The sequence below is a fragment of the Sus scrofa genome, chromosome 5 (assembly GCF_000003025.6).
Source record: "Sus scrofa isolate TJ Tabasco breed Duroc chromosome 5, Sscrofa11.1, whole genome shotgun sequence".
NCBI classification, from domain to species: Eukaryota; Metazoa; Chordata; class Mammalia; order Artiodactyla; family Suidae; genus Sus; species Sus scrofa.
This window is the reverse complement of record NC_010447.5, coordinates 14,152,630-14,179,275: the sequence shown is the minus strand read 5'-3', so window position 1 is coordinate 14,179,275 and position 26,646 is coordinate 14,152,630. Positions and strand designations below refer to the sequence as shown.

Here is a 26,646-nt window from a genome sequence, read left to right as displayed (position 1 = left end):
CACCATGTCTTCTTTATCCATTCATCTGTTGATGGATACTTAGGTTACTTCCATGTCTTGGCTGTTATAATTAGTGCTGCTATGAACACGAGGTGCAGGTATCTTTTCAAATTAGGGTTTTTGTCTTTTCCAGATACATGCCCAGAAGTGGCACTGCTGGATCCCATGGAAAATCTATTTTTAGTTTTTTACATAGCCTCCATACCCTTCACCATAGTGGCTGCACCAATTTCCATTCTCACTAAGAGTGTACAAGGGTTCCCTTTTCTCCACAGCCTCTCTAGTGTTTAACCAAAGGGGTTCACTTTTAAGTGAACTTCTCCTTAACCCCTCACCCTACAAACGACTGACAGGCCCATTTGCTAATAGCCGCTGGGACCACAGCAAGAGTTAAGTCTCCAGACCAGGCAGAGTGTCTTAAAAAGCCTCATTTTAGGAGTTCCTGTCATGGCTCAGTGGTTAATGAATCCGACTGGGAACCATGAGGTTGCGGGTTCGATCCCTGGCCTTGCTCAGTGGGTTAAGGATCCCAGCGTTGCTGTGAGCTGTGGTGTCAGTCGCAGACGCGGCTTGGATCCCGTGTTGTTGTGGCTCTGGTGTAGGATGGCGGCTACAGCTCTGAATAGCCCCCCAGCCTGGGACCCTCCATATGCCGCGGGAGCGGCCCTAAAAAAGGCAAAAACACCAAAAGTCTCATTTTAAAAGTCAGTGAATAATGAATGCCCTGTAAAGAAAGGACTACAGTTCCCCATTCACAGTGAGTTTTAGTCTCAGGATACTTTCATAAAAACTCTCTCATTCCTCTTCATAGCACCATTAGAATTGGGGAACGGCAGCAATTAATATTCCCATGAGGCAGATGAGAAAACTGAGGCCCAAAGAGGTGATGCAATTTGACTCAATAGCAGTCATCACATCCAAACTGGAAAGCTGCAACTTCTTTGGAAAGTCATACTCTTGCATGGATCCCTAAGCACTGCTCTTCAGGGCACAGCATGGCTCTCTAATGCTGGGGACTAGGGGTAGGATTTGATGTCATTTGACAGTGTGACCAGAAACCAGGTACGCCTCCATCTTACCCTATGAGTCATCCCTCTCCCCCTTTCCAAGAGCTTCCTGAAGGGTCTATTTGCCCAAAAAACAATGGCAAGTGGGGCTCCCATGGCTTTTCATTCTAGGCAAAGCAGTGGCCTTCCCCATTAGGAAATATGGCCCAGTGACCTTGGATTCCAAGCAATCATATTAGTGCTTCTTCTGCCCTTGGGACAGAATGGGGGGGCGGGGAAGAGGAGACTGGAGAGCAGGGAGTGAGTGACGCTGAGGGTTAACCTTTGATGCCAGTTCTCATCCAGATGGCAGGGTCAACATTTTGCAAACCAGAACTGAGAAGCTGTAAATTCAGAAGCTATGGGGTAAGCCAAGGTGGTCATGAAAGCAGGGAGGAGAAAGCGAGGCTGTAAAGGGACAAGAAGAAAACTGGCATCCAAGGAGGAGCAGAAAAGAGGGCCCTGGATCTCACTTTCCCAGCTACAGTGCCAGCTGAATTCCCTCTTCTGAGAACTTCAAAGAAATCCCCCTTTTGGGCTTAAGCTAGCTTGGGTGGGTTTCTGTTCCTTATACCCATTCTGTCACTTATTTAATTTTAATTAAGAGAAAAAAACAATCAAAGAAGCAAGTCCAGGTTCGGTTCAGTTCATGGCAATTTATTTAATTTAAAAATAAAAACAGGAACCAAAAAACCAAAACAAAAATCAGTTTCCAATGAAAATACAAACACTCTGGGTAGTTATCTGGCTTTTTTTTTTTTTTTTTTTCCTCTCCTGTAGGCAGTCCTGGGCTCAAACCAATCCAATGAATGAAAACCAATTTTTACTGGAGCCATTAAACATGTTGCACCAATTAAATTACACCAATATATTATTATAATACCTTTGAAATGCCTTTCAGACCAATAAATAAAAAAGACAAATTCAAATAAAAAAGTCAACTTTTTATTACCAAAAAAATAGAAATTAAATAAAAGTCACAACACGGATTTAAAAAAAAAAAAATGTGCAGTCAAGTTTCTTTTTTTTTTTTTTTCTTCTTCTAGGAATGATACCATGCCAGTAAACCCCTACAGAACATTTCCAGTTTGGCAATAAGCAGTCAGTCAGTCATTCACATTTGTACTCAAGGCAGCAGGCCCGGCCAACACCCATCTGAGATTCTCACCCTGCAAGGTGCTCCTTTGTCATCTGCAGAAGCAGCACCTTATAATAGGGACGGAAATTCAGAGAGTACTTAGCATTTTCATTTCGCCTGGGGTCTTGAAGCACTTCCTGAAAACTGATCAGGCCTTGAAATTTACCTGTTAAGAAAGAAGTATCATTCTACTCCTTTGGCAGATGTGTAAACTAAGACACTGAAAGGCCCAAGGAAGCAAGGAGAGGACCAGGAGCGCTAATCTGGAATCTCCCGCTTGGTCCACCAGGTCGTCAAAGTGCCTCTCACGCGTAATTCCATGGAAATGAATCAAGCAGGACTTTCTTGGCTGGGACTGGCTGGTAGGGATGATAGGACTGAATCAGGAAGCAAAGGAGTTGCTTTTCAGGGCTTCCTTTCCCCTCTATTCCAAGTTTTTCCTTGAAAGGACAGAGTCAACATCGCTCTAGAATTGGAGGATGTTAGCAGAATGTCAGGACTAGGCAGGGCCTGAGAGACCAGCTAAGCCACCCTTCCAGCTCTCACTGAAGGGGAAACTCAGCCCCCGAAACACTGAAGCCACCAAGACTCAACTCAATCTCTGCATCTGAGTGGAGGACGCTTTGCCATAATCCACAGTTTCGGTCTATTGACGAAAGAGGACATACCTGTATTTGGGGGGTGTGGGGGGAGGAGATTAGAATGATTTTTCCCTAATAGTGTCATTTTTACTTCAAAGCCTAGAAGGATGAAAAACACTAAGCAGACACAACCACTTGGGCAAAAGGAAAAGGCATCGACCAGTCGGTGGATGTTATCCCAAAGTCATACTGACAGCTACCCACCAGGCCGGCTGCCATGCAGGTGGGACCAGCAGCGTGGCAGGCAGCATAGGCTGCCCAGGAAAGGCTGCATAACATGGGGTCCAGGAGGAGGGAGCTCAGAGGTTGCAGAATGCCTTTCAGGCACACATACATAATTTGCTATCTACAGGTTTTTTTTTCCCTTTGACCCTACATTGGAGTTGAGGGTGGAGGTGGAATTGCATGAAAGGAGACCGAGAAGCTTCCCATAGGACCCTGCCCAGCTCAACCAGAAGGAAAACACAAGCCAAGACCCCAGTGCTGGTGGCAAGCGGAGAAATGGAGCCATCTCCTTAGGGAAAGGGCAGTTTCATTCTAAGGAATGCTCTTTGTGCCTGAAGGTGAATTCCTTCTCATCTCCCCATGAACTATTATCTCTTGGTTTTCCCCCAAAATACCTCCAAGGCAAGTCCTCCTTAAATATCTAGGTGGCTAGCTAGTGGGCCGTCTTGAAAGAAGAGGGTCCCTTTGCCAGGCCCAGGAGAATGAGAAATCAGCCCAAAGTCCCAAATGAGACCGTCATTCCAAACTCAGTACCTGAAGATGTCCTGCTGTGGGAGTCATCTCTTAATCTGGACCCATAATCTGACCGTCTGGAAGTTAAATGCCCAGTTACGTTACTTTTTAAGGTAAGAGTCCTGTCCCACTCCTCCTCTGCTCCCTGCCCCAAAACCATCTGGTGGACTTCTAAGGAAAGCTTTCCTCTCCTGCACACTCCCTCCCAACCCACTCTGCTCTTTCAGCACCTTACTCAGTTCAATGGCTGGAACTTTGGCCCCCGAAGCCTAGGACTTCAAACTCATGACAGAGACGACCTAGATCTGGGGGGGGAAACACCTTCTGCCTGACTTTCCCTTCCTCCAAATATCCCACCAACACACCAACTCCCTGCAAGCAAATTCGCCTACCTCGGAGGAGAGTCTACACTCAGTGGATGGGAAAACCACTGTTTTCTGCCACGAGTAAACAGGGGTAAATGGCTGAGCCAGCTACTCCTTGGAGATTACGGACAGTATCGCCCCCCATTCAAAGCATTCATGCAGGTGAGACCCTGCGAGGCGGCGTTCCAGTTAATATTGAGATGTTAAACAGACGAGTTGCCCCCTTGCTGGTGTGGCTCAATGTCCATTCATCCACACAAAGACCACAGAGGGTCCTGAGATGTTCTACACCATAGATCTGACCTTTGACACCACCATCTTTTTCCCTGCCCACCCTCGGGAGGTTGTGCTGAAGAGCCAGGCACACACCAGGAAAGAAGAGGCAGACAACAAGAAGCCAGAAGAGCACCATGGGCTGACTTAGCAGTCCTTAGCAGTGTTCAGCGCATTCTCTCTCTCACCCAGGCCCTGTCTTCCATTCAAGGTAGAGGAGCAAACTAACACATGCCATCCTAGTGGCATCAAAGAGATAACAGAGATCCCACAGGATCTATGTCAACACTAACCCTTCCCAGGGCTTAGCCAGGTCAAGGATGGCACGTAGGAGACGTGAGTGCTATTGCCCCACTTCCCATCCCTACGGCAGCCCTTACTATTCAATCACAGCACTCCTCCCACCTGTCTGGGCCACGCCAACCAGCACACCCAGCAGCCACTATCAATCGATCACCGACCCAAGCTCGGCTAGCTGAAATCTACATGCCTGCCGACCTCCTGCGGTCAGACCAAGCCTGCTAATGTGAGGACAGAAGGAACAAGCTGAGTTCCCTCAAAGCAGATGGCCCCAGTCTGTCTGGCCCCTCCTCCAGAAGCATGTGGACGACTTCTAGGGAGATGCTTCCTCACCCATATGCTTCCTCCCTGCCCGCTAAGTGCCGGCCAACACCACCTCCCCTGGACAGCTGGTCCTCAAGAGGTGCCGTCAAGCAAATGCCAATTAGGATCCAAATTCTGACTGGCAGGAGGCAGGACTGGCAGAGAGCCCACTTCTCCCTTTTAGGCGCTGCTCAAGGCTGCAAACAGAGCCAAAGCAAGACCTCCCCAATCCTTTTTCAGTCTATTGTCACGGCCAGCAAGAGGTAACTGGCTCCTCAGCCTAGTCACTGCCCCGACTCCTCCCTCGTACCCACCCCAACCCGCCCCTGTGCCCCGGGGGAGCTAGTTGAGTTTGTTACAGATCTCCAGCGCTTTCTTGTAGACCTGAGTCACATCGTCCATGTCTGTGAGGAGGGAGAAGCTGCTGTCTCCCAGCCGGTTCCGGTACCGCTTCAGGTACTGGGGCCGGGGCCGGTTCTGGAGCCTCTCAAAGTCCTGGATCTGGAGGAAGTTCTCGGCAGAGACGCAGCTGCGGATGCGCTGGCGGGCGGGGCGATTCTCCTGCAAGTCGAGCAAGTCAAAGGAGTCGCTGGACAGGACGCTGTCGTCGCTGATGACGCTGGAAGGCCGGCTGTAGCTCCGGGAGATGCCCTCGGCGGGGACGCCGGGCTCCAGCAAGGATTCCAGTGTGGGCATTTCAGGGCTGGCCAGGGCCGGGTCCATGGTGCCTGCTGAGTACTTGCTGCTGTGTTTCAAGATGCCCTTCCTGCGGCAGGAGAGGCTGTGGGGAGGCGCCCTGGCTGCGTCCGGGGGGCTCGGGGACGGGACAGGGCCACCCAGCCCATCGTTAGTGTCTAACAGCTCCGAAGACTCGCTGCGCTCCGGGGACGAGTAGTAACCCGATTCTCTCTGCTGGGTCTTTTTCAGGATGCCTTTCTTGGGCATCGTGGCCGACTGCTTGGGGCTGAGTTTGCCCGGCACCTCCGCCTCGGGGGAGCTGGGCAGGGGCACGGCTGTCCGGCACAGGTCCTGCTCCATCTTGAAGGTGGGGGGCAAGGCGGGGCTGACGACGCCTTCGATGAAGCCAGTGCTGTGAGAGCGATGCTCGCTGTTGCTCCGCTTCTTCAGGATCCCTTTGGGCCGCTTGGAACTCAACTTGGATGGGCTTTCGGGCACCGCGTCCTGGCCGGACTGAGCAAAGTCGTTCTCTTTCTTGGACTTCTTCAGCGACCGCTGCCGCTCCAGCACGACCTCAGGGGCCCCGGGTTTGGCCAAGCCCTTCACTTTAGCATCCGCCTCCACCTGCAGCCCCGTGGAGCGGTGGTGCCAGTCGATGATGCGGGCCAGCAGCGGGGACTCAGAGCTGTGAAGGGCGTCGCAGTCGCAGACGCTGCTCTTGTAGCCCCAGTTTACCCACCAGTGGTTGGCGATGTCCTCGATGGTGGCCCGGCGGTCGGGGTTCACCATCAGCATCCACCGAATGAGTCCTCGAGCATCTACAGCACAAGAAGCAGGGGTAAGGATACATTTTACGGAACTCTGGGCTTTGCAAGGGGGCTGCTGCTCCAGAAGGAGCTAAGGAGACACATGCGTTTTAGGAGAAATCCAAAGGGAGCCCTGGACCCACCACACTCTAAAGCAGGAAGCCACTGTCCTCCAGACTGCACCTCAAAAAGCATCAGCACAGGCCTTCGAGCTTGTTTCTCCATAGGAGTGAAGGACTGTCAAACTACTGAACTTTCCATCAACTCGGATCTTTACACAGTGGGGAAGCCCAGGTAATGGGAAAAGCATCCAGACCCGACCCCAAGCAGGACCCCACTATTCCTTTGGTGTGGACATCATTTTACCAAAGGGGAAAACAGGTGTAGATTACCATGGCTCTTTAGTTCTCCAATGGTAGGCTTTTAGAACACACAGAGCTCAGGTCATTGGAAAAGGGTGTCTGTACACAAAGGACATTGAGGGCTGAGATGGAGAAGAAAAGGCTTCTCAGGGGAGAGGGAGACACACAAGGGATGGAGCAGAGCACGCACCTGGGTGAGGAGCACACCTGTCCCCAAGCCTGGCCTGACCCTGGGAACCACACCCTCAGCGCACCTCCTCTCCGTCCCCCGCCCCCGACATAAGCCACAGCCTGGCGAGCTGACAGATCAGAGAGCTGACCTCGAGCTGCTGTCCGTTTACGGCCTGTCTGAAAAATTCCATCTGCAAACTTGTGCTGCCAAAGTATTTGGGGAAAGCCCCCTAGGGGACCCAAGCACAGGAACCAACAGACCCTCACAGCTTATAAATTGCCTTTTAAGATCAAACTGGGCTTCCCAAGAGGGGACTGCACTATATCCTGGGAAGGTGCCACCTCCCCTCAGCTACTGACGGAGGCTAATGAGTAGCTGGCAGGGGCCTGGCAATAGCGCCAGGGGTGTGCTGCACCCCTGAAACATAAGGGGATGTTCAGTCGGTTGGTCAATATATATTTTCTGAACCCCTGTTATGTGCCGGAAACTGTGCACGCACCAGGTAGCTGGGGAGGCCAAAAGTATGCCATAGAGGCCACCTGGAATTATCTCAAAAAACACCCCACAGGTTAGCTCACTGGAAAAATATATAGATACAGATATTTGCATATCTATATTTATACATGTAAAACAGTCAAGGTTCATTATTCAGAGATTCTCTAATTGCAAATTCACCGACTCACTAAAATATAGGGGTAACCCTAAAATCAACACCTGGGGTGCTTTCCCCAGAGTGGCAAAAAAATGTGAGTTGTGCCCAACACGCATGTGTGTCCCCAGCTGAAGCGGAACCAGGCGACAAGGCACACTGCCTCTTTGTTTCTGCTCTCATGCTATAAACAAGCATCCTTTTCATGGTCTGTTTAGTTCATGTTTTTCACATCCCTGCACCTTTTGGTGGCGAATTCACCATCTAAAATGGCCCCCAGGCGTGGGGCTGAAGTGCTGTCTGGTGATTCTATGGGCCACAGGGCAGTGATGTGCCTTCTGGAGAAAATGTGTCAGATAAGCTGCGCTCAGCCCTGAGTTACAGTGGTGTTGGCTGAGTCCTACCTTCATGAACCAATAATATATTTTAAATGAGGTGCCTTCAGACAGCCACACACATGAAACAAGGACAGGGACTGATCACGTCACCAAAACATTGTGCCCAGAGGCTCACAGGACTCAATGCTGTATTTCTCTAGGAGCGAGGTTTCTGTATTCACTGACTCAGTGGTCACAGCAACTTTATAGAACATAGCTGCTGCAAATGATGAGAATCGCCTTCATATAGGCAAGTATATGAAGTGTCTGTAAACTATGTTCCAAAGCCTGTACACATCCCCTCCATACCCGCCACGATGCTCTCCCACCAAGAGTCAGTGCCTTGGCTGCTTTGACCAATAGAACATGGCAGCAGTGATGTCATCTGGCTTCCAGGAAGACCATAGGAAGGCCCTGCAGCATCTTTCTCCCATCTCAGAGCCCTGAGCTGCTGCATAAGAAGTCCAACCTCCCTCCTGGAGAGGCAGCTGGTGGAGGGAGAATCCCCATAAAGGCGTACCGGGCTGTCCCCACCATCGACCTGGCTGCCATCTAGTTGCAACTGAAGGTGAGACACCCCCCCACCCCAAAGTCAGGCCAGCAGCACTCCAACCAATCCAGGGAATCAGGAGTGATGGTCAATGGATGCTGAAAGCACTGAGTGTGTTTGGAGGGGGTGGGGTGGGAGAGAGCTGCTCTTTGGCAGTAAGTAGCAAAACGGTGGCCACACACCACATCCCCGGCCGGGGCAAGGTGTGAAAAGGAGCAGCTGCCACCACGTGCACCAAGAGTCCAGTGAGAGGGGTTTATATGGATGGAAGGGACATCCCATGATACCTTTTCCAAAATGTGACTTCGTAGTGGAGACGTGGAGTCCCAACGGGGTAAGGGACTTGCCCAAGTTCATACCGAAAGCAAACGTCACGGGGGAAGGTTTGGGGAAAGTGGCCTAACAAGCCAGCTCTACCAGAAGGCAAAGATGCAGGGAGAAGAGAAAGAAAAAGGAGGCGTCTCCTTACAGACTTCAACGCCAAAGCGGCAGGTGGGAGCCCGGCAGGTGCGCTGGCCTCTCACCCGCCGCCCCGCCGCGGGCACACACCTGAGGGCTGGGTGGGCTCCCGGTACTCTCCGCTGCTGATCTGACGAATGAGGTTTTTGTGATCGAAACCGTCGAAGGGCATTGTTCCATAAACAAGAGTGTAAAGCAACACGCCCAGGGCCCAGCTGTCCACCTGCAGCAGAGAGAGACAGGACATGTGGGAGCTGGGAGGCGGATTCCGGGATGCCGTCCAAACCATGAGCATCGCAGACCCTGAGCAGCGGCCCCCAGCAACGGAAGTTAGCACCTGGCAGACAGGTTCCCAGCACAGCCTGATACCCGATATCTAATGCAGCTGGGGTCTGCTTCAGAGCCTGACCTTTCCGTTTTAAACCGAGATCCATGGTCCCAACCCACGGAAGAACTTTGACTAGATTATCATTTTTGATCCTCACTATAATTTTGTGGAACAGGTAGGCCCCCCTGGATTATTTTCAGCCCCATTTGACGGATGAGAATACTGAGGCCCAAGGATGCTACATGGTTTCTCCAGAAGTCCCCTCCCCAGTGGGGGAGGTAAGATGAGGACAGAGGGCTCCTGATTCCAAATCCAGGAATCCTGCACCTTTTTCAGATGGATCAGGGTTGGCAAACACAAATGCTTACAACAGCCAGGCAGACAGCAAATACGAACAAAGCAAGAAGAAGGTGGGAACAGCATGGAGTACTGGGCATGGAGACAAACTGTAGAGGGCGGCACCCATCTTATGCAGGCGGCCCCCTCTGGCTAGCTGCTGCCACACAGGAATATAAGCCCAGCACTGCTGGATCCTTTGGTTTTTTTGCAAGGGAAGTCAGAACCCAAACTTTTCTGTGAAATCTCCCATTTATTACATGTTTGCTCAATTTTTTTTTTTTAGAAAGATGCAGGTGGCCAAATAAAGCAAGCTTGCTGGCCAGATCACAGGCTGCCAGCTTGCAGCCTCGGAAACAGATCACCAAGGATCAAAGCAGCATTCATTATCTACGATAAATGCACAGCATCGAGTTTCTGCAGTTTTGTAAACTGAATCAGGCTCCTCCCTTACATTCTTATTTTAGAAAGACCTTCTCATTGCAACTGATGAAGGCTCCTGGCGTCTGTCTCTTTACCCTCCAGCCCTGCCCCCAAACACCCTCGAGCAGATAAATATTTAGAAGGAAACATTTCAACCCACTGAAGAGCTGTTATTTAAAGGATCCTGGGTGGATGAATCTCTCTGTAAATAGAACTATCTTTTTAAAAATGAAGAATCACTCAAAACACATTCATTTTCAAGATGACATTTTCGTATACCTAGCTCTTACAGTGGCCTTAAAAGCTTTAGACATACACAGCAATGCATTTCAAATGGATTTTCTTACTCAAACATACATGCAAAAAGATATTCACTGCAGAGTGAGGCTGCTTGCTTTCTGTTTTGCCTGTTTTGTTATAGGGAAAACTTGAAAACAATCTGTCTAAATCTAGGGAAGTGATGAAATAAATTATGGTACATTCATACAATAAAAGATTTGTCATTAAAAATGTTTTTAATGACAAATTCAGAAGATGTCACAATATAAAAACAAAAAGGCAAGACAGACACATACACATAGTGATCTCAATTATCTTTGAAATATGAAGATCTACACTGGAAAAGAGTCTAAAAAACCACATTAATATTAAGTAGTTAATGCTTGTGGGGAGACTGGAGGCAGCTTTTTTCTCTTTTAGGCATTTCTGGATTTTTCAGAATTTCTCCCAGGTATGTATATGACGATTTTTACAATCGTATAAGGAAAAGATTTTTTGTTTGCTTTTCATGAAGTTTTTTATTTTTTTTGTCTTTTTAGGGCCAATGGAAGTTCCCAGGCTAGGGGTCCAATCAGAGCTGTAGCCACCAGCCTATGCCAGAGCCACAGCAATGCTGGATGCGAGACACATCTGTGACCTACATCACAGCTCACAGCAACGCTGGATCCCCAACCCACTGAGCAAGGCCAGGGATTGAACCCGCAACCTCATGGTTCCTGGTAGGATTTGTTTCTGCTGTGCCATGATGGGAACTCCTATGAAGTGTTTTTTTTTTTTTTAAAGTTTTCCTGGGTCCAGTTCTTTTCTCTCCCCAGTGCCTACTCCTCCTACCCCACCAGCCATACACACCAGGTAAGCTGCTCACCTCTGGCCCTCGGTAAGGTCTCCCGTTGACGATTTCAGGAGAGGCGTAGAGTGGGCTCCCGCAAAATGTTTGCAAGAACTTGTCCTTCTGGTACAGGTTGGAAAGCCCAAAGTCAGCAATCTACAAAGAGAAGCAAGACCCAGGGACTGTTAGCACTGCAGTCACAGTCCACACTGGCGCAGCGGAGGTGCCCCTGGGCGGGTCTGCCAGTGGGGTCTCCCTTTTCTCTCCAGCCCTGAGCCTTCAGGAAAGGACTAGGTGACACAACCGGACCATGATTCCTGACTGCAGATCTTTGCATCATCAGAAGTTCTGCTGGATCTGCACACCGCCAGTACTTAAAATTGCTCCCTGCAAGGACTTGATTTTCGCATCAGTGCAGACTTGCCCTGAGACACAGCCACAGAATCACATCCCTTGATGTTTCGGATGAACATTATCGTGTATAACTATCAATCTGAAGACTGTCTGTGGCTTACTAAGATCACACTGCGTGCCTCCACAGCGGTGTAGCACCCACCTGTACAACAGACGTCACCACCTTTTAGCCACCCACAATCATGACTGTACTTTGCCCACCTTGGGACCCTAGAGGAAACAGCCCAGGGCACTGGGTTCTGAGTCATCATACCACAGCCCAAACTCTGCCACAAGCCATCTGTGTGACATGGAGCGGGTCACTTAGCCACTCTGAGCCCGTTTCCCCACCAGAAAATGGAAACCCTTGAGCCCTATCCTGTTCCAGATCACAGGATTATTGTGCGAATGAGGAGGGGAAAAAAATTAATCAAGAGGAGACCCTGAATGCAAAAGTGCTTTGTGACTTTCAAGTCTTCAAGTTCTATGCCAGTGCTTTACCTAACTTTGCGTCTCCTGTACCACACACCTCCCAGAATCATCCTCTTCCCCTTTGGTTTGTTTTTATTCTATTTTGTATTCGAGTATAGCTGATTTATAGTGTGGTGTCATTTTCTGCTGTAGAGTCATACACAGAAATACATTCTTTTTCTCACACCATCTTCTATCATGTTCTGCCCCAAGAGATTGAACATTCGTTCCACGTGCTGAACAGTAGGATAGTTTGGTAGAGGCAGACTATTACATGTGGGATGGATAGGCATCGGGGTCCTTCTCCTTTGGCTTCTTAAAGTGTTTTGTGATCCTTTAAGGCAGCGCGCTTCCATGCGCATGTGTGTGCATCTATTCATATATACATACAATGTATATATTACACATGGATACACATATTATCACACATATAAAATGTATGCATATCACAGACTTACTTAAAATGTACATATTATATACCTATGCATAGAGGTACCTATGAATACACAAAATATATATAAATGCACCTTGCCTACTAGACTCTGTGTCCTCAGAGGCAGGTGGCAGGTTCCACATCTGCGCTTCATCTTTGTATCGTCCACTGCTTGGCACCTGCCCTCACCTAAGAAACATCTGTCACCAGGGGAGGTATTGTGAAGAGCACAAGATAATAGATAATACAAGATAATAAGAAACGTAGCTACCACTTACGGAACAACCGCCAATTATCAGGCACCATTCTAAGCACCGCCCCCTCTAAACTAATCCCATCTAAAACCCCATTCATACAACAATATGAATGTACTTCACGCCCCTGAACTGTACACCTAAAAACGGTTAAAATGGTAAATTTTATGATGGATATTTTATGACAATTTTTAAAAACCCACCTCACAGAGGAGGAAACTGAGGTTTAGGGCAATGAGGTTATTCGACTTAGGAGCACTAACAAGTGACAGCGTAAACCGGGTGTCTCTAAAGCTGCAAACCGCTGCCCAGTGCTACCCTGGGTAACTGCAAATTTCACCCAGTAAACCAGCCTTACACGCGGAGCCCCTGCAGCCTCTACCCGTCCCCAAACTGATTTCCACTTGAGGCTTATAAATAGGATGAGAGATTCGCATACATGCCCAGCTGAGGCTGCAGATCTGTTTTGAATGCAGGCCCAGAATAAGCCTATTTTGTAAAAATCGTCCGTGAATGAATGGAATGGCATTGAAAGCAGCTGGTGCCCAACCGCCTTCAGAAAACACATTCTCAGCGCTCAGATTGCACTTAATTGCCCTGAATTCCACTTTCCTATCAAGGCCCCGGACTGGCTGGCAGGAAGTTGGTTGGAAGCTTTATGAAGTGTGTCCTGTCAATCAGAAGAGGAAGGGACCAGACCGGCTGCAGCCCGGGAACATCCCAAGAAATCCCTGGGCTTCGTCCTCTCTGCCTGCGGCTACGGCAGGACCCGACATGGCACTGTGAACGTAGGTGGCATCCAGGGCACCTCCTGAGCTTCCAAGCACACACACAGTCTCTCTCATACATGTATGGGAGACACCCTCAACCACCATGTGCAAAGCCCCCCCAACACCCCCGCCCCCCGCCCACCAGAGTGCTCCAAGTCTGGGCGTCCCTGCTTTCTCTGGCCCTTCTGAAAAGCATGTTTATGTTATGGTCCACTCCCATCCTCACAGACTGATGTTTATCAGCCTCTCCCAGTAAAACTGTCATTGCAGCTGACATAAGATTAATAGAAATCTAGATTAGTCCATGTTCTTGGCACTTCAACGGAAAAGCAATATTAATCAACAGACACACACACACACACACACACACAGTTCCCATCCCTGAGCCACTTAAACTTGGGCTGCCACTCTAAGATTCCACGCCATTTGGAGCTCATATCAACCGTAAGACGGAAAATGGCCATGGGTTAGAAAACATCTCAAAACCTCAATTTCCCATCTCTAAAGTCATGGTGAAAAATGGAACGACAAAGTAAGTGCCAATTACTATTTAAAGCATTTTACGGAGTTGGAGCTCAGTAAATATGTGTCCCACCTTTACATCCACATGGGTAACATCTCATTAACTTCACGATGCTCAACACTAGTTTTCTGTTGAAAGTAACGATGTTCGGTTTCTTTTTCAAATACATCTTTTTTTTTCTTTTTTGCTATTTCTTGGGCCGCGCCCGCAGCATATGGAGGTTCCCAGGCTAGGGGTTGAATCGGAGCTGTAGCCACCGGCCTACGCCAGAGCCATAGCAACGCGGGATCCGAGCCGCGTCTGCAACCTACACCACAGCTCACGGCAACACCGGATCGTTAACCCACTGAGCAAGGGCAGGGACCGAACCCGCAACCTCATGGTTCCTAGTCGGATTCGTTAACCACTGCGCCACGACAGGAACTCCTCAAATACATATTTTTTAAAGTGACTTGAACTAAGGAAAGATATTAAGTGAAATATCTTCTTCCTACAGAAGATAGTAGGAAAAGGCAAAATCAATGAAGTGAAAGAAAGAAAAATTTGGGAAGTTTGGGAAAGATGAAATATGGGAAATAATGATTTTAAACATAATAAAACCATGGACTGGGAGTTTGGGGTGAGCAGATGCAAACTATTGCATTTAGAATGAATAAGCAATGAGATCCCACTGTAGAGCACAGAGAACTATCCAACCTCTTGGGATAGAACATGATGGAAGATAATATGAGAAAAAGAATGTATATATGTGTATGCCTGGGTCACTGTTGTACAGCAGAAATTGGCACAATATTATCAACTATACTTCAATTTGAAAAACCTGGATTTTTAAAAGAAGTGTTATTGTTTCATTTTAGCATTTTACTGAGAGCAGCAAGTCTTAATGACTTAACCCTATAATGTCCAGTGAGGTCTTTTTTTTTAAATTTTTGTGTGTTTTTAGGGCCGCACCCACGGCATATAAAGGTTCCCAGGCTAGGGGTCTAATCGGAGCTGTTGCTTCCAGCCTACACCACAGCCACAGCAACATCAGATCTGAGCCGCATCTGTGACCTACACCACAGCTCATGGCAACGCTGGATTCTTAACCCACTGAGCGAGGCCAGGGATCGAACCCGCAACCTCACTGTTCCTAGTCAGATTTGTTTTCACTTCGCCATGACAGGAACTCCTCAAGTGAGGTCTTTTTATTTTATCAGCTCTTAATGCATTAAAACAATATGCACCTTAAACAAACAAACAAAAATACATCCCAGAAATGGTTCCAACCTGGAAAAGTCCTGAGAGATGAGCTAATCCTGCCCCTCGCTGTGAGGCAACTGAAAACCTTCAATGGACGTAAGCTTTGCTGAAGGTCACAGAGACAGAACAGGTGCGTGGAGGTCAGGTTCTGCATGAGTCTCTGGAAGAGAACATCGGCTGTGTACCAGGGTGACTTTCCACCAAGGAGGCATCCGGCGTTGCTTGCAAAGTCATACTCTGCTGCCACACTGGTCACCTTTGCCTTTGTCCCTGCCCTGTACCGGTTCGGAGCCACCCTCTGTCCTCACCCAGGGCTATTCCATTCAGCCTAGACTCTGAAAAGGAATCTGGGATGTCAACACTCACGTCCTGAATTGTTGGTGTTTTTGTTGTTGTCAAGCCTTTCTAGAGGTGCGCGCCGCTGAATGAAAATCAGTTAAGAAGACACATGGGGACGTGATTAGGCACGTTTCAAAAGAATTAACCTCCCTACAGCATGGATGAACCTTGAAGACACTGTGCTAAGTGAAACAAACCAGACACAAACAGATAAGTATTACATGATCCCACTTATGCGAGGGACTTAAGAGGTGTCATGTCCATAGCGATGGAAGGTAGAAAGGTGGTTGCCAGGGGCTGGGGGAAGGGGAGTGGGGAGCCAGTGTTGAATGGGGGCAGAGTTTCAGTTCGGGAAGATGCAAAAGTGCTGGGGAGGGATGGAGGTGACGGGTGCAAAATGTGCATGTACTTAATGCCACTGAACTGAAAACTGAAAAATCGTACTTTATGTTACACATGTTTTACCACCGTTAACTTCAGATCACAGAGAATAAGCCCTGTGAGCTCACCCAGTGAGAAAGGGAGCATCAGCTTGCTGATGGCTAACTGCTGGGAAAGCATGCTGATGTGGATGATAAGAGAAGCAACGGTCAGACACGCTGTTGCAGTGACAAAGAGGAAGTGCAGAGCGCTGGACAGACCAGAGGTCGTGGAGCCAGAAGAACCTGGAGCTGACCTTGGACTTAGGCAGTGCTAGGTGACGGGTGGGAAGTGCTACCCATTTCCTCATGAGCAAAATGAGAATAAAACAAAACCCACCTCATAAAGCTGATGTAAGACTGAAGAGCATGCAAAGCCCCTGACATGGTCCTGGTCCCAGCCAACGATAAATTACAGCTGTTGGGATGATGCTGATAGTTTGGTTTACCCAACAATTATTTGCTAGGAGCCAGTGCCCACCAAAGAGCCAAGAGAAAGGATTATCATTCATTTTCGAGATACGGGTGTCCAGCACGAGGGGCTGATTCCAAGATGATGGGAAAAGAGAGGGATGTAAGGTTGGAGTTTTGGGTTCAAATCTTGGCCTCACCTCCTGGGCCAACAGCCGAGGGAGCTCATTAGAACTGGGACTCGCCAGCCCCAACCACCCTAACCCGGGTCTGGGTCTGCAGTGACATAAGGTCCCCAGAGGATTTACTGCACACCAGCCACTGGAAACCTGGGTTCCTTCAACTGCAACATGGGGGTGATGATTATAATATAAGCTGCCTCACAGGGCTGATCTGAAATCAAATGAATTGATAGGTGGAAAGTGCCTTCGACCACGCCTTACACTTAGTGGGGCCTCAATCAATGGGAGCACTTACTACTTTCGCCCGAGTCTCCGTTCCCTTGGTTGGAAAATGGAATTGCAAGAGCACCCACCACACAGCGCTGTGCACAGCAAGGTGCGATTAAATGAGATAATAGCAACAATGGCAGCACTGCCACCGGCCAGTTGCTGCTCAGTGAGCGCCAAAAATATAAAATCCTCACAACAGCTTTATAGGCAGGGTACTCTCATTATCCCCATTCTGCAGATGGGGAAGCTGAGGCCCAGGGCAGGAACATGGCTGGCCTGCGATGTGGGTGAAGAGCTGCTTTGGCTGTAAAGCTCCATGCAAAGGGGCGTTACTGCTCTCAGGTAGCTGAGGAGGAAACGGACTCTCCGTGTCGCTCTGCAGAAGACATACTCCAGAGCTCTTTCCGGGCCTGGAGTTCACTGCTGGGGCTCTATCCGTGCCAGCCTCACCCCAGTTGTCAGGAAGTGGACATAGGGAGTGAAACAGCGAGCAGAAGTGAGTGGAGTCGGCTTGCATCTTCAGAAGACCTAAGGTCACACCTCCTCGCGGGAGAGACTGGAAATGACAGAGCCCAACGATCTGGCAAAGCTCTGCACGGAGGAGCCTTCCAGAAGCAGCCTCCCAGGCGACAGGAACTAGCCAGGCTCACTACACATTCGACCCCTGCAACCCTGCCCTGGCCATGGCGACCCAGGCAGCCTGGCCATGGCCACCATCTGCACTGGCAGGGTCTCTTGTCTGAAAGCTGCCTCCAGACAAGATAAAGCCACTGAAGCAAGGGCCAAAAAAGTGGCCGTACCAATGTGAGGACGCTCTGTGGGTCTGGGGCAAATCTGGGTGGGAGCAGTAGAGAATTTACCAGGTCCCTGGTCTTTCGAGTCAAACAGCCTTAGGTGTGTGGCCTGCCCCACTGCTTATTAGCTGCAGGAGCCTCCTCATCTGTAAAATGGGGGTGGTCAGACCCACCCCCTGGAGACATTCTGAGAACCAAATGAAATAAGGTGTGTGGCAGGTCTGACACAACTCTGGCTCCTAGCATGGGCTCGGTAAATGTCACTTTCCTTTCCTAGGCTTTATGCCCTGCCCGGTTCATGTGCTCCTAAGGCTGTCATCACATTCCTTTTTACCGAACTCCTATGCATCCTTCAAAACCCAGTTCACTCACACTGCTTCAACAAAGGCTTTCTGATCCACCCATAGTTCAGACCCACCACTTCCTGCTCAGCACTTCCACAACAGATTACAAAGGGGCTATGAGGCACACAGCAGAGCCCCGTGGACCTGCTAAGAGATGAGGACCAGGGAAGGCTTCCTGGAAGAAGAGGCCTTGCTACTGAGACTCAATGGAGGGGTAGGCAAAGAGCAGCAGCAGAACATTCCAGGCAGAGGGAACTGTGCGCAAAGGCCAAAAAACCTGGTGGATTTTTGGAGTTGAGTTCTATGAAAGGGGCTTCTCTGACCACCACCTCCCCACCTCCCCGTCCCCACCCACCCAACTAAAATAGCACCTGCCATTCATTCTCCATCCTCATCCTGCCTGGAATTTCATCACCACCAGAGAATTACATTATTTATTTACTTGTTGATTGTTTGCATCCTCAATGGAATCCTATGTCCATTAGGGCAGATACTTTACTTTCCTCATTTACCTGTGCATTCCTCTCATGGGCCGTTATTACGGCTCACTTTAACAACAGCTAGATTCTGAGCTCCAAGAAGACAAGGACCTGGCCACCTGGTTCACTATCGAATTCCCAGCATCCAGCACAGGACCAGGTACACAGTAGGAACTTAGCACATATTTGTGGTCGAATAAATAATGCTCATGGGAGATATTCAACTCACCAAGTGAATAAGCACAGGAATGGATATATATGTAACACACACACACACACACACACAAATGAACAAACAAATGAATGGACTCATTAATGCATGAATGCAGCATCTTCACATTCACACACCCTGAGCTGCCCCGCTTGGTCTTGGTAAGCCTCGGGGGGTTGCATCGTGTCTTAGCCCTGGCCATTCAGAGCTGCTCTTCTTATCCACACCAGCGGGTGTTTCCATTGTCATCGAGGCCAACGGGCCATTTCCCCTGTGTCCCTCTTACTCTGAGCCCGGGGAGCTCACCAAATTCCCAGCCCTCTTTGTGGAGGTCGCCTGACCCTGGCGCCTGGCCCCCTTCTCCTTGTCAAGCACTTTTACAGCAGCCCAGGACGGGAACTGTCGGCATTCCGTTCTCCCAGAGAGTGGGATGTGAATCGGGCCGTTTTTATTAATTGCAAATTCACGCTGCGCTTGGTGTCTCCTTTAGCAGACGCGCCGCTTGTCCACAGAGTACGGAATGCAACCCAAAGAAGCACATTGCTCTCATTCTTTCTGCCGACCGACTGTGTGAATATTTTTAGAAGCCTCGCCCTCGAGCAGTGGCCAGATAAATACTTCCCGACGCCAGATGTGCTCTCTGTGAATCAACATCAGGCAGGGAAGGGGAGAGGAGCAAACTCCCGGGCTCACGCCAAAACTGCAGTGACATATGAAAAGCTTAAACCAGTAGCATCTTTAAAGGCTTTCTGGCAAAAGCCCTCCACCCTCGAAATATGGAGGGTGGACCCACATTTGGAGAGGTACCGCACTGCTCGTCCTCTGCTGGTTGGCAATGGACCTTCAGGGTCAGTGGTCCCCCAGTCCAGACACTGACGGCACGAGCTCTCCTGAACGCAGAGGCCAGCTTGTGGCCATGTGTCTGCCTGCCTTTGCTAGAAGGGCCCTTTCTAAATATGTTTCCAGCAAGATGCTGAGTCAGGAAGAGCTGAGCATATCCAGCCGAAGACAGACCAGCAGCAGCTGAAACACATTTTCAAAAACCTTGGAAGTGGGTGTGAGATGATGAAAAGAGAATGTGCCTGGAAGTGAAACATGTGAGTTCTAACCCTGGCTGTCTGCCCTTCACTCCAAAATCCAACAGCTTAGCAGCCCTACTGTGTGACAGGCACTGTGCCACATGGCGAGGAAACAAGGACGTGGCAACATACTGGTTCACTGTGTACAAGCTTGGGCTCATCACTTAGACTTTCTGGGCCATAATCATTCAATTGAGGGGTTGGAAAATGACCTTTAAGGTTCTGTCAAGCTCTAAGATTCTCAGATCCTTAAAGGATTCCCTGAAGTTCGAAGCAGAAGGAACAGCACCAGAGAAAGGGAAGAGGGGTGTGTGTGTGTGTGTCCTTGGCAAATGCCAGGAACAGAAATTAAGGATTAAGAATCTTAAGTAAAAAATACGACCAAAACTTTTTTGTAATGCTCCACATAGCTGCTGTTACATACTGGTCAAGGATCCCAGATGAAGGACCTGGTCATGGGAGCTGAGAGGCCCAGCATCACTGCCCTATTGCGTTATGCAAATGAGCCATTCTCCGGGGCTCCTGCCCATTGTTCCCAGCACAATGGCTTTCAGAATGCGAACCATTCTTCTCTTCCATTGGGGAATTCTATGACTCAGTAGGAAGCTATGTGCCTTATCACTTCTGGGACTACATCAGGGGACCAAGAGGTCAAGCTGTACCAAAGAACCCAACCCCCAAGCGAGAGGCTCACATTCCAGGCCTTGTAAAGACTACATTTCATTCTGAGAGCTCTGGGCAGGTGGCAGGAAGAATCTGCAGAGAAAGTTAACAGGGTGGATGACAGAAGGCCTTAGAATGTGCACCCCTCAGACCAGAACCCAATTCTCTAGCCATGGCCTGACCACACGCCCCAGGTCCCACGGCACCCTCAGGCAGCTGACTTCCTGTTCTATTTGTTCCCCGGGTGGCCAGTCTTGTAAGCAGGGCCTTGGATATTAAGAGTTCAGTGCTCTGACTATATAGTGTCTAAAATCCTCCTGTTTGTCATGGACTCTTCAGGCCTGGTCACAGGGCCTGGCACATAGTAATTACTCTGCAAATACTCATTTAACAAATGAACAGATAGAATTCCCTTTGTTGCTTAGTGATAACGAACCCGACTAGTATCCATGAAGACTCAGGTTTGATCCTGGCCTCACTCTAGTGGGTTAAGGATCCAGCATTGCTGTGGCTGTGGCGTAGGCCGGCAGCTACAGCTCTGATTTCACCCCTAGCCTGGGAATTTCCATATGCTTCATATGCGGCCCTAAAAAGTAAAAAAAAAAAAAAAAAAAAAAAAGGAACCTGAGGCTTGGATACATGAATAATTTATCTACAACACTGCCATTAGTAAGGGGTATCCCAAACTCAGGCAACCCAACTCCAAAGCCACTGCTCTTAACCTGGACTCTGCACAGCGCTCAGCAGTTGCTAAAGCTAAATACTGAGCATCTGGTTCAGTCCTCAAAACAAGCCCGTGGGCATTATCCTCTCCCCATTTTATGGCAGAGGAAACAGCTACCATGGCTCAACCAGTGTCAAGCAGCTAGTAAACCACACAGGATGGAATTTTCTAACTCTGCTGCCACTGATCCTTCTAGAACAATCCAGAACTTGGCCAGAAATGGAGAGACCCTGAGATTTCACGTCCTGTTCCTAGAAAGGCTGTTTTGACTAGCTGTTTCCTCCTTACTCTATGGACCACAGAGAACTAGTGATCACAGTTAACCACTCATGAAAAACAAGAGGTCACCCAGAAGTGGCTTCCAGGGGCCTCTCAAAGGACTGTGGTGACTAACAGTTGCCACTATGATCTGCAAACAGAATCCAAAACCAAAGCCACTCCATCGGTCCCTGCAAGGAAACAGTCTCCGTGTGATGCACGTGCTCAGCTGAGGGCAACAACAACAACAACAAGAGGATGATGCAAGGTCATTCCCATGCTCAGTCGGGGACCAGGGATGCAGCACCCACGTCATCAGTGGCCAATCAGAGGGACCCCTGGTGCCAGGAGTGCTAAGGCCATTTCATAATGAAACCCATGCGGTGAGTTCCGTTTATTTTGAAACTGTATTTGCTTATTTTGCAGCCACGATCAAAAGGCCATTCGGAGTGCTCTGTAGGAGGCACTTGAACTCTGTCGGCCAGGAGAGCTTTCTCCAGCTCCGGCAGCAGCCAGCAATAATACTCTCCACAAAAGCAAACCCATCACCCGCCGATGCGCTCCTTCCCAACAGCAACCGCCACCCCCGTTTCCGTCAGCTTCCCAGTTCCACGGCTGGGGTGGCACGGTTGCAAGGGAAAAGGAGGACACGGGGGTGGGAGAGTCAGAGACGTGACAGGGATAGATGATAAAATAACTAGGGGCCCTGCCGTCAGATCCAGTAGAATGGGTCACACTTGGGCTTGGTGGGTCAGAGAGATGAATTCAATCCCCAACTCCACTACTTAACCACTGGGTTACCCCAGGAAAGTTACTTAATGTCTCTGTGCCTCACTTCCCTATCTGTGAAATGCTGTGGATAACAATACTATCTCATATGGTTGTGAGACTGAATTAAGTGCTATCGGGCAACTACAACCTGAAATACAAACGCCCTACTGTTATTGTCATAAGTATTCTGACAGTGATAATAACAGACTACGAGATCCCCAAGGACAAGATGGTATTTTAGTCAACTTTGGAGGACCATGTCTGGCATGCAGTTGGAGATCAATAAATGCTTGTTGGATTTTGCAGTTTCAGCTGAACTGAGGGCTGGAGCCCAGGGACTCTCCCCACCCACCTGCCTGGAAGGAAGTGGCTGCCTTATTTGTAGGCGGCAGGTTGGAGCAGCGTTTAAGCCCCCCGCCAGCTGCAGTCCCCAGGTCCAGCATATCAATCAGCAAGGCAAGGGCTTTACCTTGATATTACAGTTGTCATCGAGCAGTATATTCTCCAGCTTCAGGTCCCGGTGGACCACGCCGTTCTGAAATGAGAAGACAGGCCGGGAAGTGAATGGGAGCAGCTGGGGTGAGAGAAGAGGAGGGAGGAGGGTAGCAGAAGGAAATCTTTGACAGATTAAAGCAATGCGCCAGCCCCGGTGGTCTTCGTCCCCATCCTTCCGGGCCTTTCTCACTGTCACGAAGCTCCCTGCCAGCGACCAGGCGACAGGAGAGCATTAGTCACTTGCTGTGCGGTTAAGGGAAAAATGACTGGAATCCATTCTCCCCCAGAGCCTGTAAAACAGCAGGAGGACCCTTTGTCGGAACGCAATTCCACTGTGTGAAGGCACCACAGTCCCGGGCAGTGGCAAACACTGTCTGTGATGTGATTCCCGGGAGGCAGCAGATTTCTCTGCTGACGACTCAGGAGGTGGGGGTCGCAGACCTTGCTTGTCTGTCTGCCTATCTGTCTCCGAGGCACCTGGCTCAGTCTATTCGGACTCATGAAACCACGCACCTCTGTCCCCAGGAGAACGGATGTTTTCCCAAGAGTATTTCCTAAGCGGCTGGAAGGGAAGGTTCTGGAGGTCCCTCTCTGCAGGGCAGGACTCAAGGTGGGGTGACCGGTGGAGGTGGGAGAGGCCAAGGAGACCGAGGCAGGCCACCACACCTGGGGACATTTCCAGTCGAGCAAACGCTGGCAAAGCTGGCAGCTGAGCTCAGGGACAAGCAGCCAGCCAGGTGAATGGTGACAAGACGTCATTAGCCAAGAAGCCGTTGGTCTACACAGAGGTAACAACTGCCCTGCTCAATTCTTTTTAAAACCCAATGATCTTTGAAGAAGGAGGGGGCAGGGAAGAGAAGAGGAATTGAAAAGGACCAGCTCCTCGGGGCTGGAAGGGCGTTTTTAACACCATTCAGCGTAAAGGACCTTTGCAATTGAAGCTGTCCGTCCAAACCAACGGCCTAGCAATTCTTTGTCTTTCATTCAAGATTTTTTCAGTTCACAATCTGCATGTTTACAGCACGTGCTATATGCTTATTTTCCTTTCCATGTGGCAGTTCCTAGTATCTCCAAAGGCACTGAAGGAAAAGACGAAAACATGTATTTCTATTGCTCTTTCTAACCCAAATCTTCAGGGATGTGTTTTGAATTCAGAAATGCACACACCAGGGCTCCTGGAGGAAAGATATGGAATGCAAGGTAGCTGATTTTTAGGTTTGAATCTGGGAGTCGTTTGGTTTACACCATTGCCTTCCTCATTTTCACAATAAGATGGAATGCATCTAATAAAGCCCCATTCATACAAAATCCAAGTTTCAGACACTTCGAATGATGGAAGTAGAATCTGTGGTGCTTCACGAGGAGGCCGGACGATGAAAACATTGTATAATCTGAATTATCAAAGAGTCATCTGAGTCAGCAAGGAGGAGTCAAATAGGAGTTCCCGTCGTGGCTCAATGGTTAACCAACCCGACTAGTATCCATGAGGACGTGGGTTCAATCCCTGGCCTTGCTCACCGGGTTAAGGATCTGGTGTTGCCGTGAGCTGTGGTGTGGGTCGCAGACGCGGCTCAGATCTGGCATTGCTGTGGCTGAAGCATAGGCCGACAGCTACAGCTCTGATTAGACCCCTAGCCTGGGAACCTCCATATGCTGCAGATGAGGCCCTAAAAAGACAAAAGACAAAAAAAAAAAAAAAAAAAAAAAAAAGAGCACAGGCCATTAGTTGTATGGCACTAAAATGTCCGTGTCAGTTCATAACCTATGTGAATGTCACCTATGCAAGGAACAGAAACAAGGGCATAAACAAGGTCAGAACCTCTGGCCTGCTAATCCCACTTCTGGAATTTCTCCTAAATAAATTATTCAAATGAGAGGAATAAAGGTTCATGTATGAAGAGGTCAATCCTATTTAGAATCAGAAATTAGAACCAGCTTCAATGCCCAACCATCACAGTAATTACAGAGCATTTTTCAGTAACGGAGGAATATGTTTTGCGTTTTCACTTAGGATTTCAATGTAGACACAGATGTAAAAAAATACATGCACTGTGGTACTCTGGATGGGATCGTGGAAGGGAGAGTGGTCACTGGTGGAAAAACTGGTAAAATCCAAATAAAACCTGGAGTTTTGTTAATAGCAGTGTAAGAATGTAGGTGTCTCCGTTTTGACAAATGTCCTACAGTCCTGCAAGTTGTTAGCATGAGGGTAAAACTGAGTGAAGAGGTACCTGAGAATTCTGTGCTATCTTGGAACCTTTGCTGTAAATCTAAAATTATGGTCCGTGTGGTGGTAACGAATCGATAGAACATGATCTTGTGTCATGTAACGATCGCGTTCGTGACTTGTGTAGGCAGACGCTCGATCTGCGTTGCTGTGCTTGCGTAGGGGTACAGTCACAAGTAATATAGCCGGAGGAAAAATACAAAAAAAAAAAAAAAAAAAAAAAAAAAAAAAAAAAAAAAAATTATTCAAAATAAGAAGTTTACATAAAAAAATAAACATGAGGAGTAGGGGGACGAAGTTGGGAAAGATACAAACAAAAACGTCACTAGCAGGTCATCCTGGGCTTCTGGGATTCTGGGGAATGATGATTTTCTTCTTTCTAGTTTACAGATTGTCTCTATATACAGTGAACAGATGGCACCTTTATTTTCGGCCTCGTCTGCAGCATCTGGGCAGGGATCAAACCCAAACCACAGCAGGATTGCGAGTCACAGCAGTGACAATGCCAGGTCCTTAAGCAATAGGCCACCAGGGAACTCCAGATGTCACCTTTATAATATGAAAGAGTCACGTGGTTCCCTAACAACCTGTGGCCAGCGCAGCGCAGGGCTGGGCCATACCTTGTGACAATAGTGCACGGCGGAGACGATCTGCCGGAAGAAGTGCCTGGTCTCCCGCTCGCTGAGCCGGCGCCGCTCGCTGATGTAATCGTACAGCTCCCCTTTGCTGGCGTACTCCATGATGATCACAATCTTATCTTTGTTCTCGAACACTGCGGGGGAATGGCAATACACAGACAGCCTGTTTACCCGACCAGCTCACTTATGATACAGAGACTGTGAGAGGGGACGAGGGAGATGTCACCGGACGGGGCAAACAAGTCAGGCCATCAACGCCACGAGGGGATGAGCAAGCTTCCCAAGCAGGTGGACCGTGACATCATCGCTGTCTCTGTCACCTGACTGGGAAGCGTGCCTTCTTCTGAGGACCCTGCTCCCTTTACCAGGTTCCTTCCTCCCAAGCCCTTCCCATCGGATCGGCTCCCCTGTGGATGAGATCATGGGGAGTAACCGTTTGATATGGACCAGCTACCCAGACCCTGAAATGAATGGCTGAACTTGTTGCCTCTATTCAAAAGCTTCCAGACTTTCCATCCCACTCAAAATAAAACCCAAAGTCCCAAATGCAGCCACCAGACCCTTTTGAGCCCTTTGATGCATCTATTCTGTGTATTTCTTTGGTCTCCCCCACTAGAATGTAATGAGGATTGAGCTGTCTCTTTTTTTTCTTTTTAGGGTCACACCTGCGTCATATGGAAGTTCCCACGGTAGGGGTCAAATCAGAGCCTCCGCTGCCGGCCTACCCCACAACCACAGCCTATGTTGAAGCTCACGGCAATGCTGAATCCTTAGCCCACTGAGGGAGGCTCGGGATTGAACCTGTATCCTCATGGATATTAATCAGATTCTTAACCTGCTGAGCCACATGGGAACTCCAAGGATTGATCTCTTTCATTGGCTGATGTACCCCAGCACTCAATGCCCATTGGCAAAAGGTGTCAATTAATATTATTAAATGGGGGAACTCACAGCATCTTAAATGCATTCTGGACTATCACTGTAAATAATCAAAGCACTAAATGCGTCTCTCTCCCCAACGCTGATATTCTCTAACACTGATGTTCAAACGCTGCTCTCCTGAGTCCTAGGAGCTCCAGGCAGATGCCCAAGGGGGCAGGTTGGGAGACCATGAACAGAGTCTAGGTCCTCAGCTCCACTGCAGCCAAAGCCCCTCCAATGCTATCTGTTTCACAGTTGGGGGTTTCACACAAGATGCCCTTTG

The 26,646-nt window shown here is 49.0% G+C and overlaps 1 protein-coding gene across 5 annotated transcripts in view; it reads right to left on the bottom strand.

The window, feature by feature from the left end:
- Positions 1,692–26,646, bottom strand: part of NUAK1 (NUAK family kinase 1) — an 88,001-nt gene continuing 63,046 nt past the window's right edge. For 4 of the 5 annotated variants that reach the window (XM_021091583.1, XM_013988236.2, XM_013988237.2 and 1 more), the window contains 5 exons: positions 25,425–25,576; positions 22,552–22,617; positions 11,089–11,208; positions 8,948–9,080; positions 1,692–6,300 (listed from right to left, as the gene is read on the bottom strand). In XM_021091583.1, the coding sequence (XP_020947242.1) occupies positions 5,147–6,300; positions 8,948–9,080; positions 11,089–11,208; positions 22,552–22,617; positions 25,425–25,576 (1,625 nt within the window). In that variant the 3' untranslated portion in view covers positions 1,692–5,146. The remainder of the gene's footprint in view (positions 6,301–8,947; positions 9,081–11,088; positions 11,209–22,551; positions 22,618–25,424; positions 25,577–26,646) is intronic. The other variant, XM_003126093.6, reaches the window with a different exon arrangement.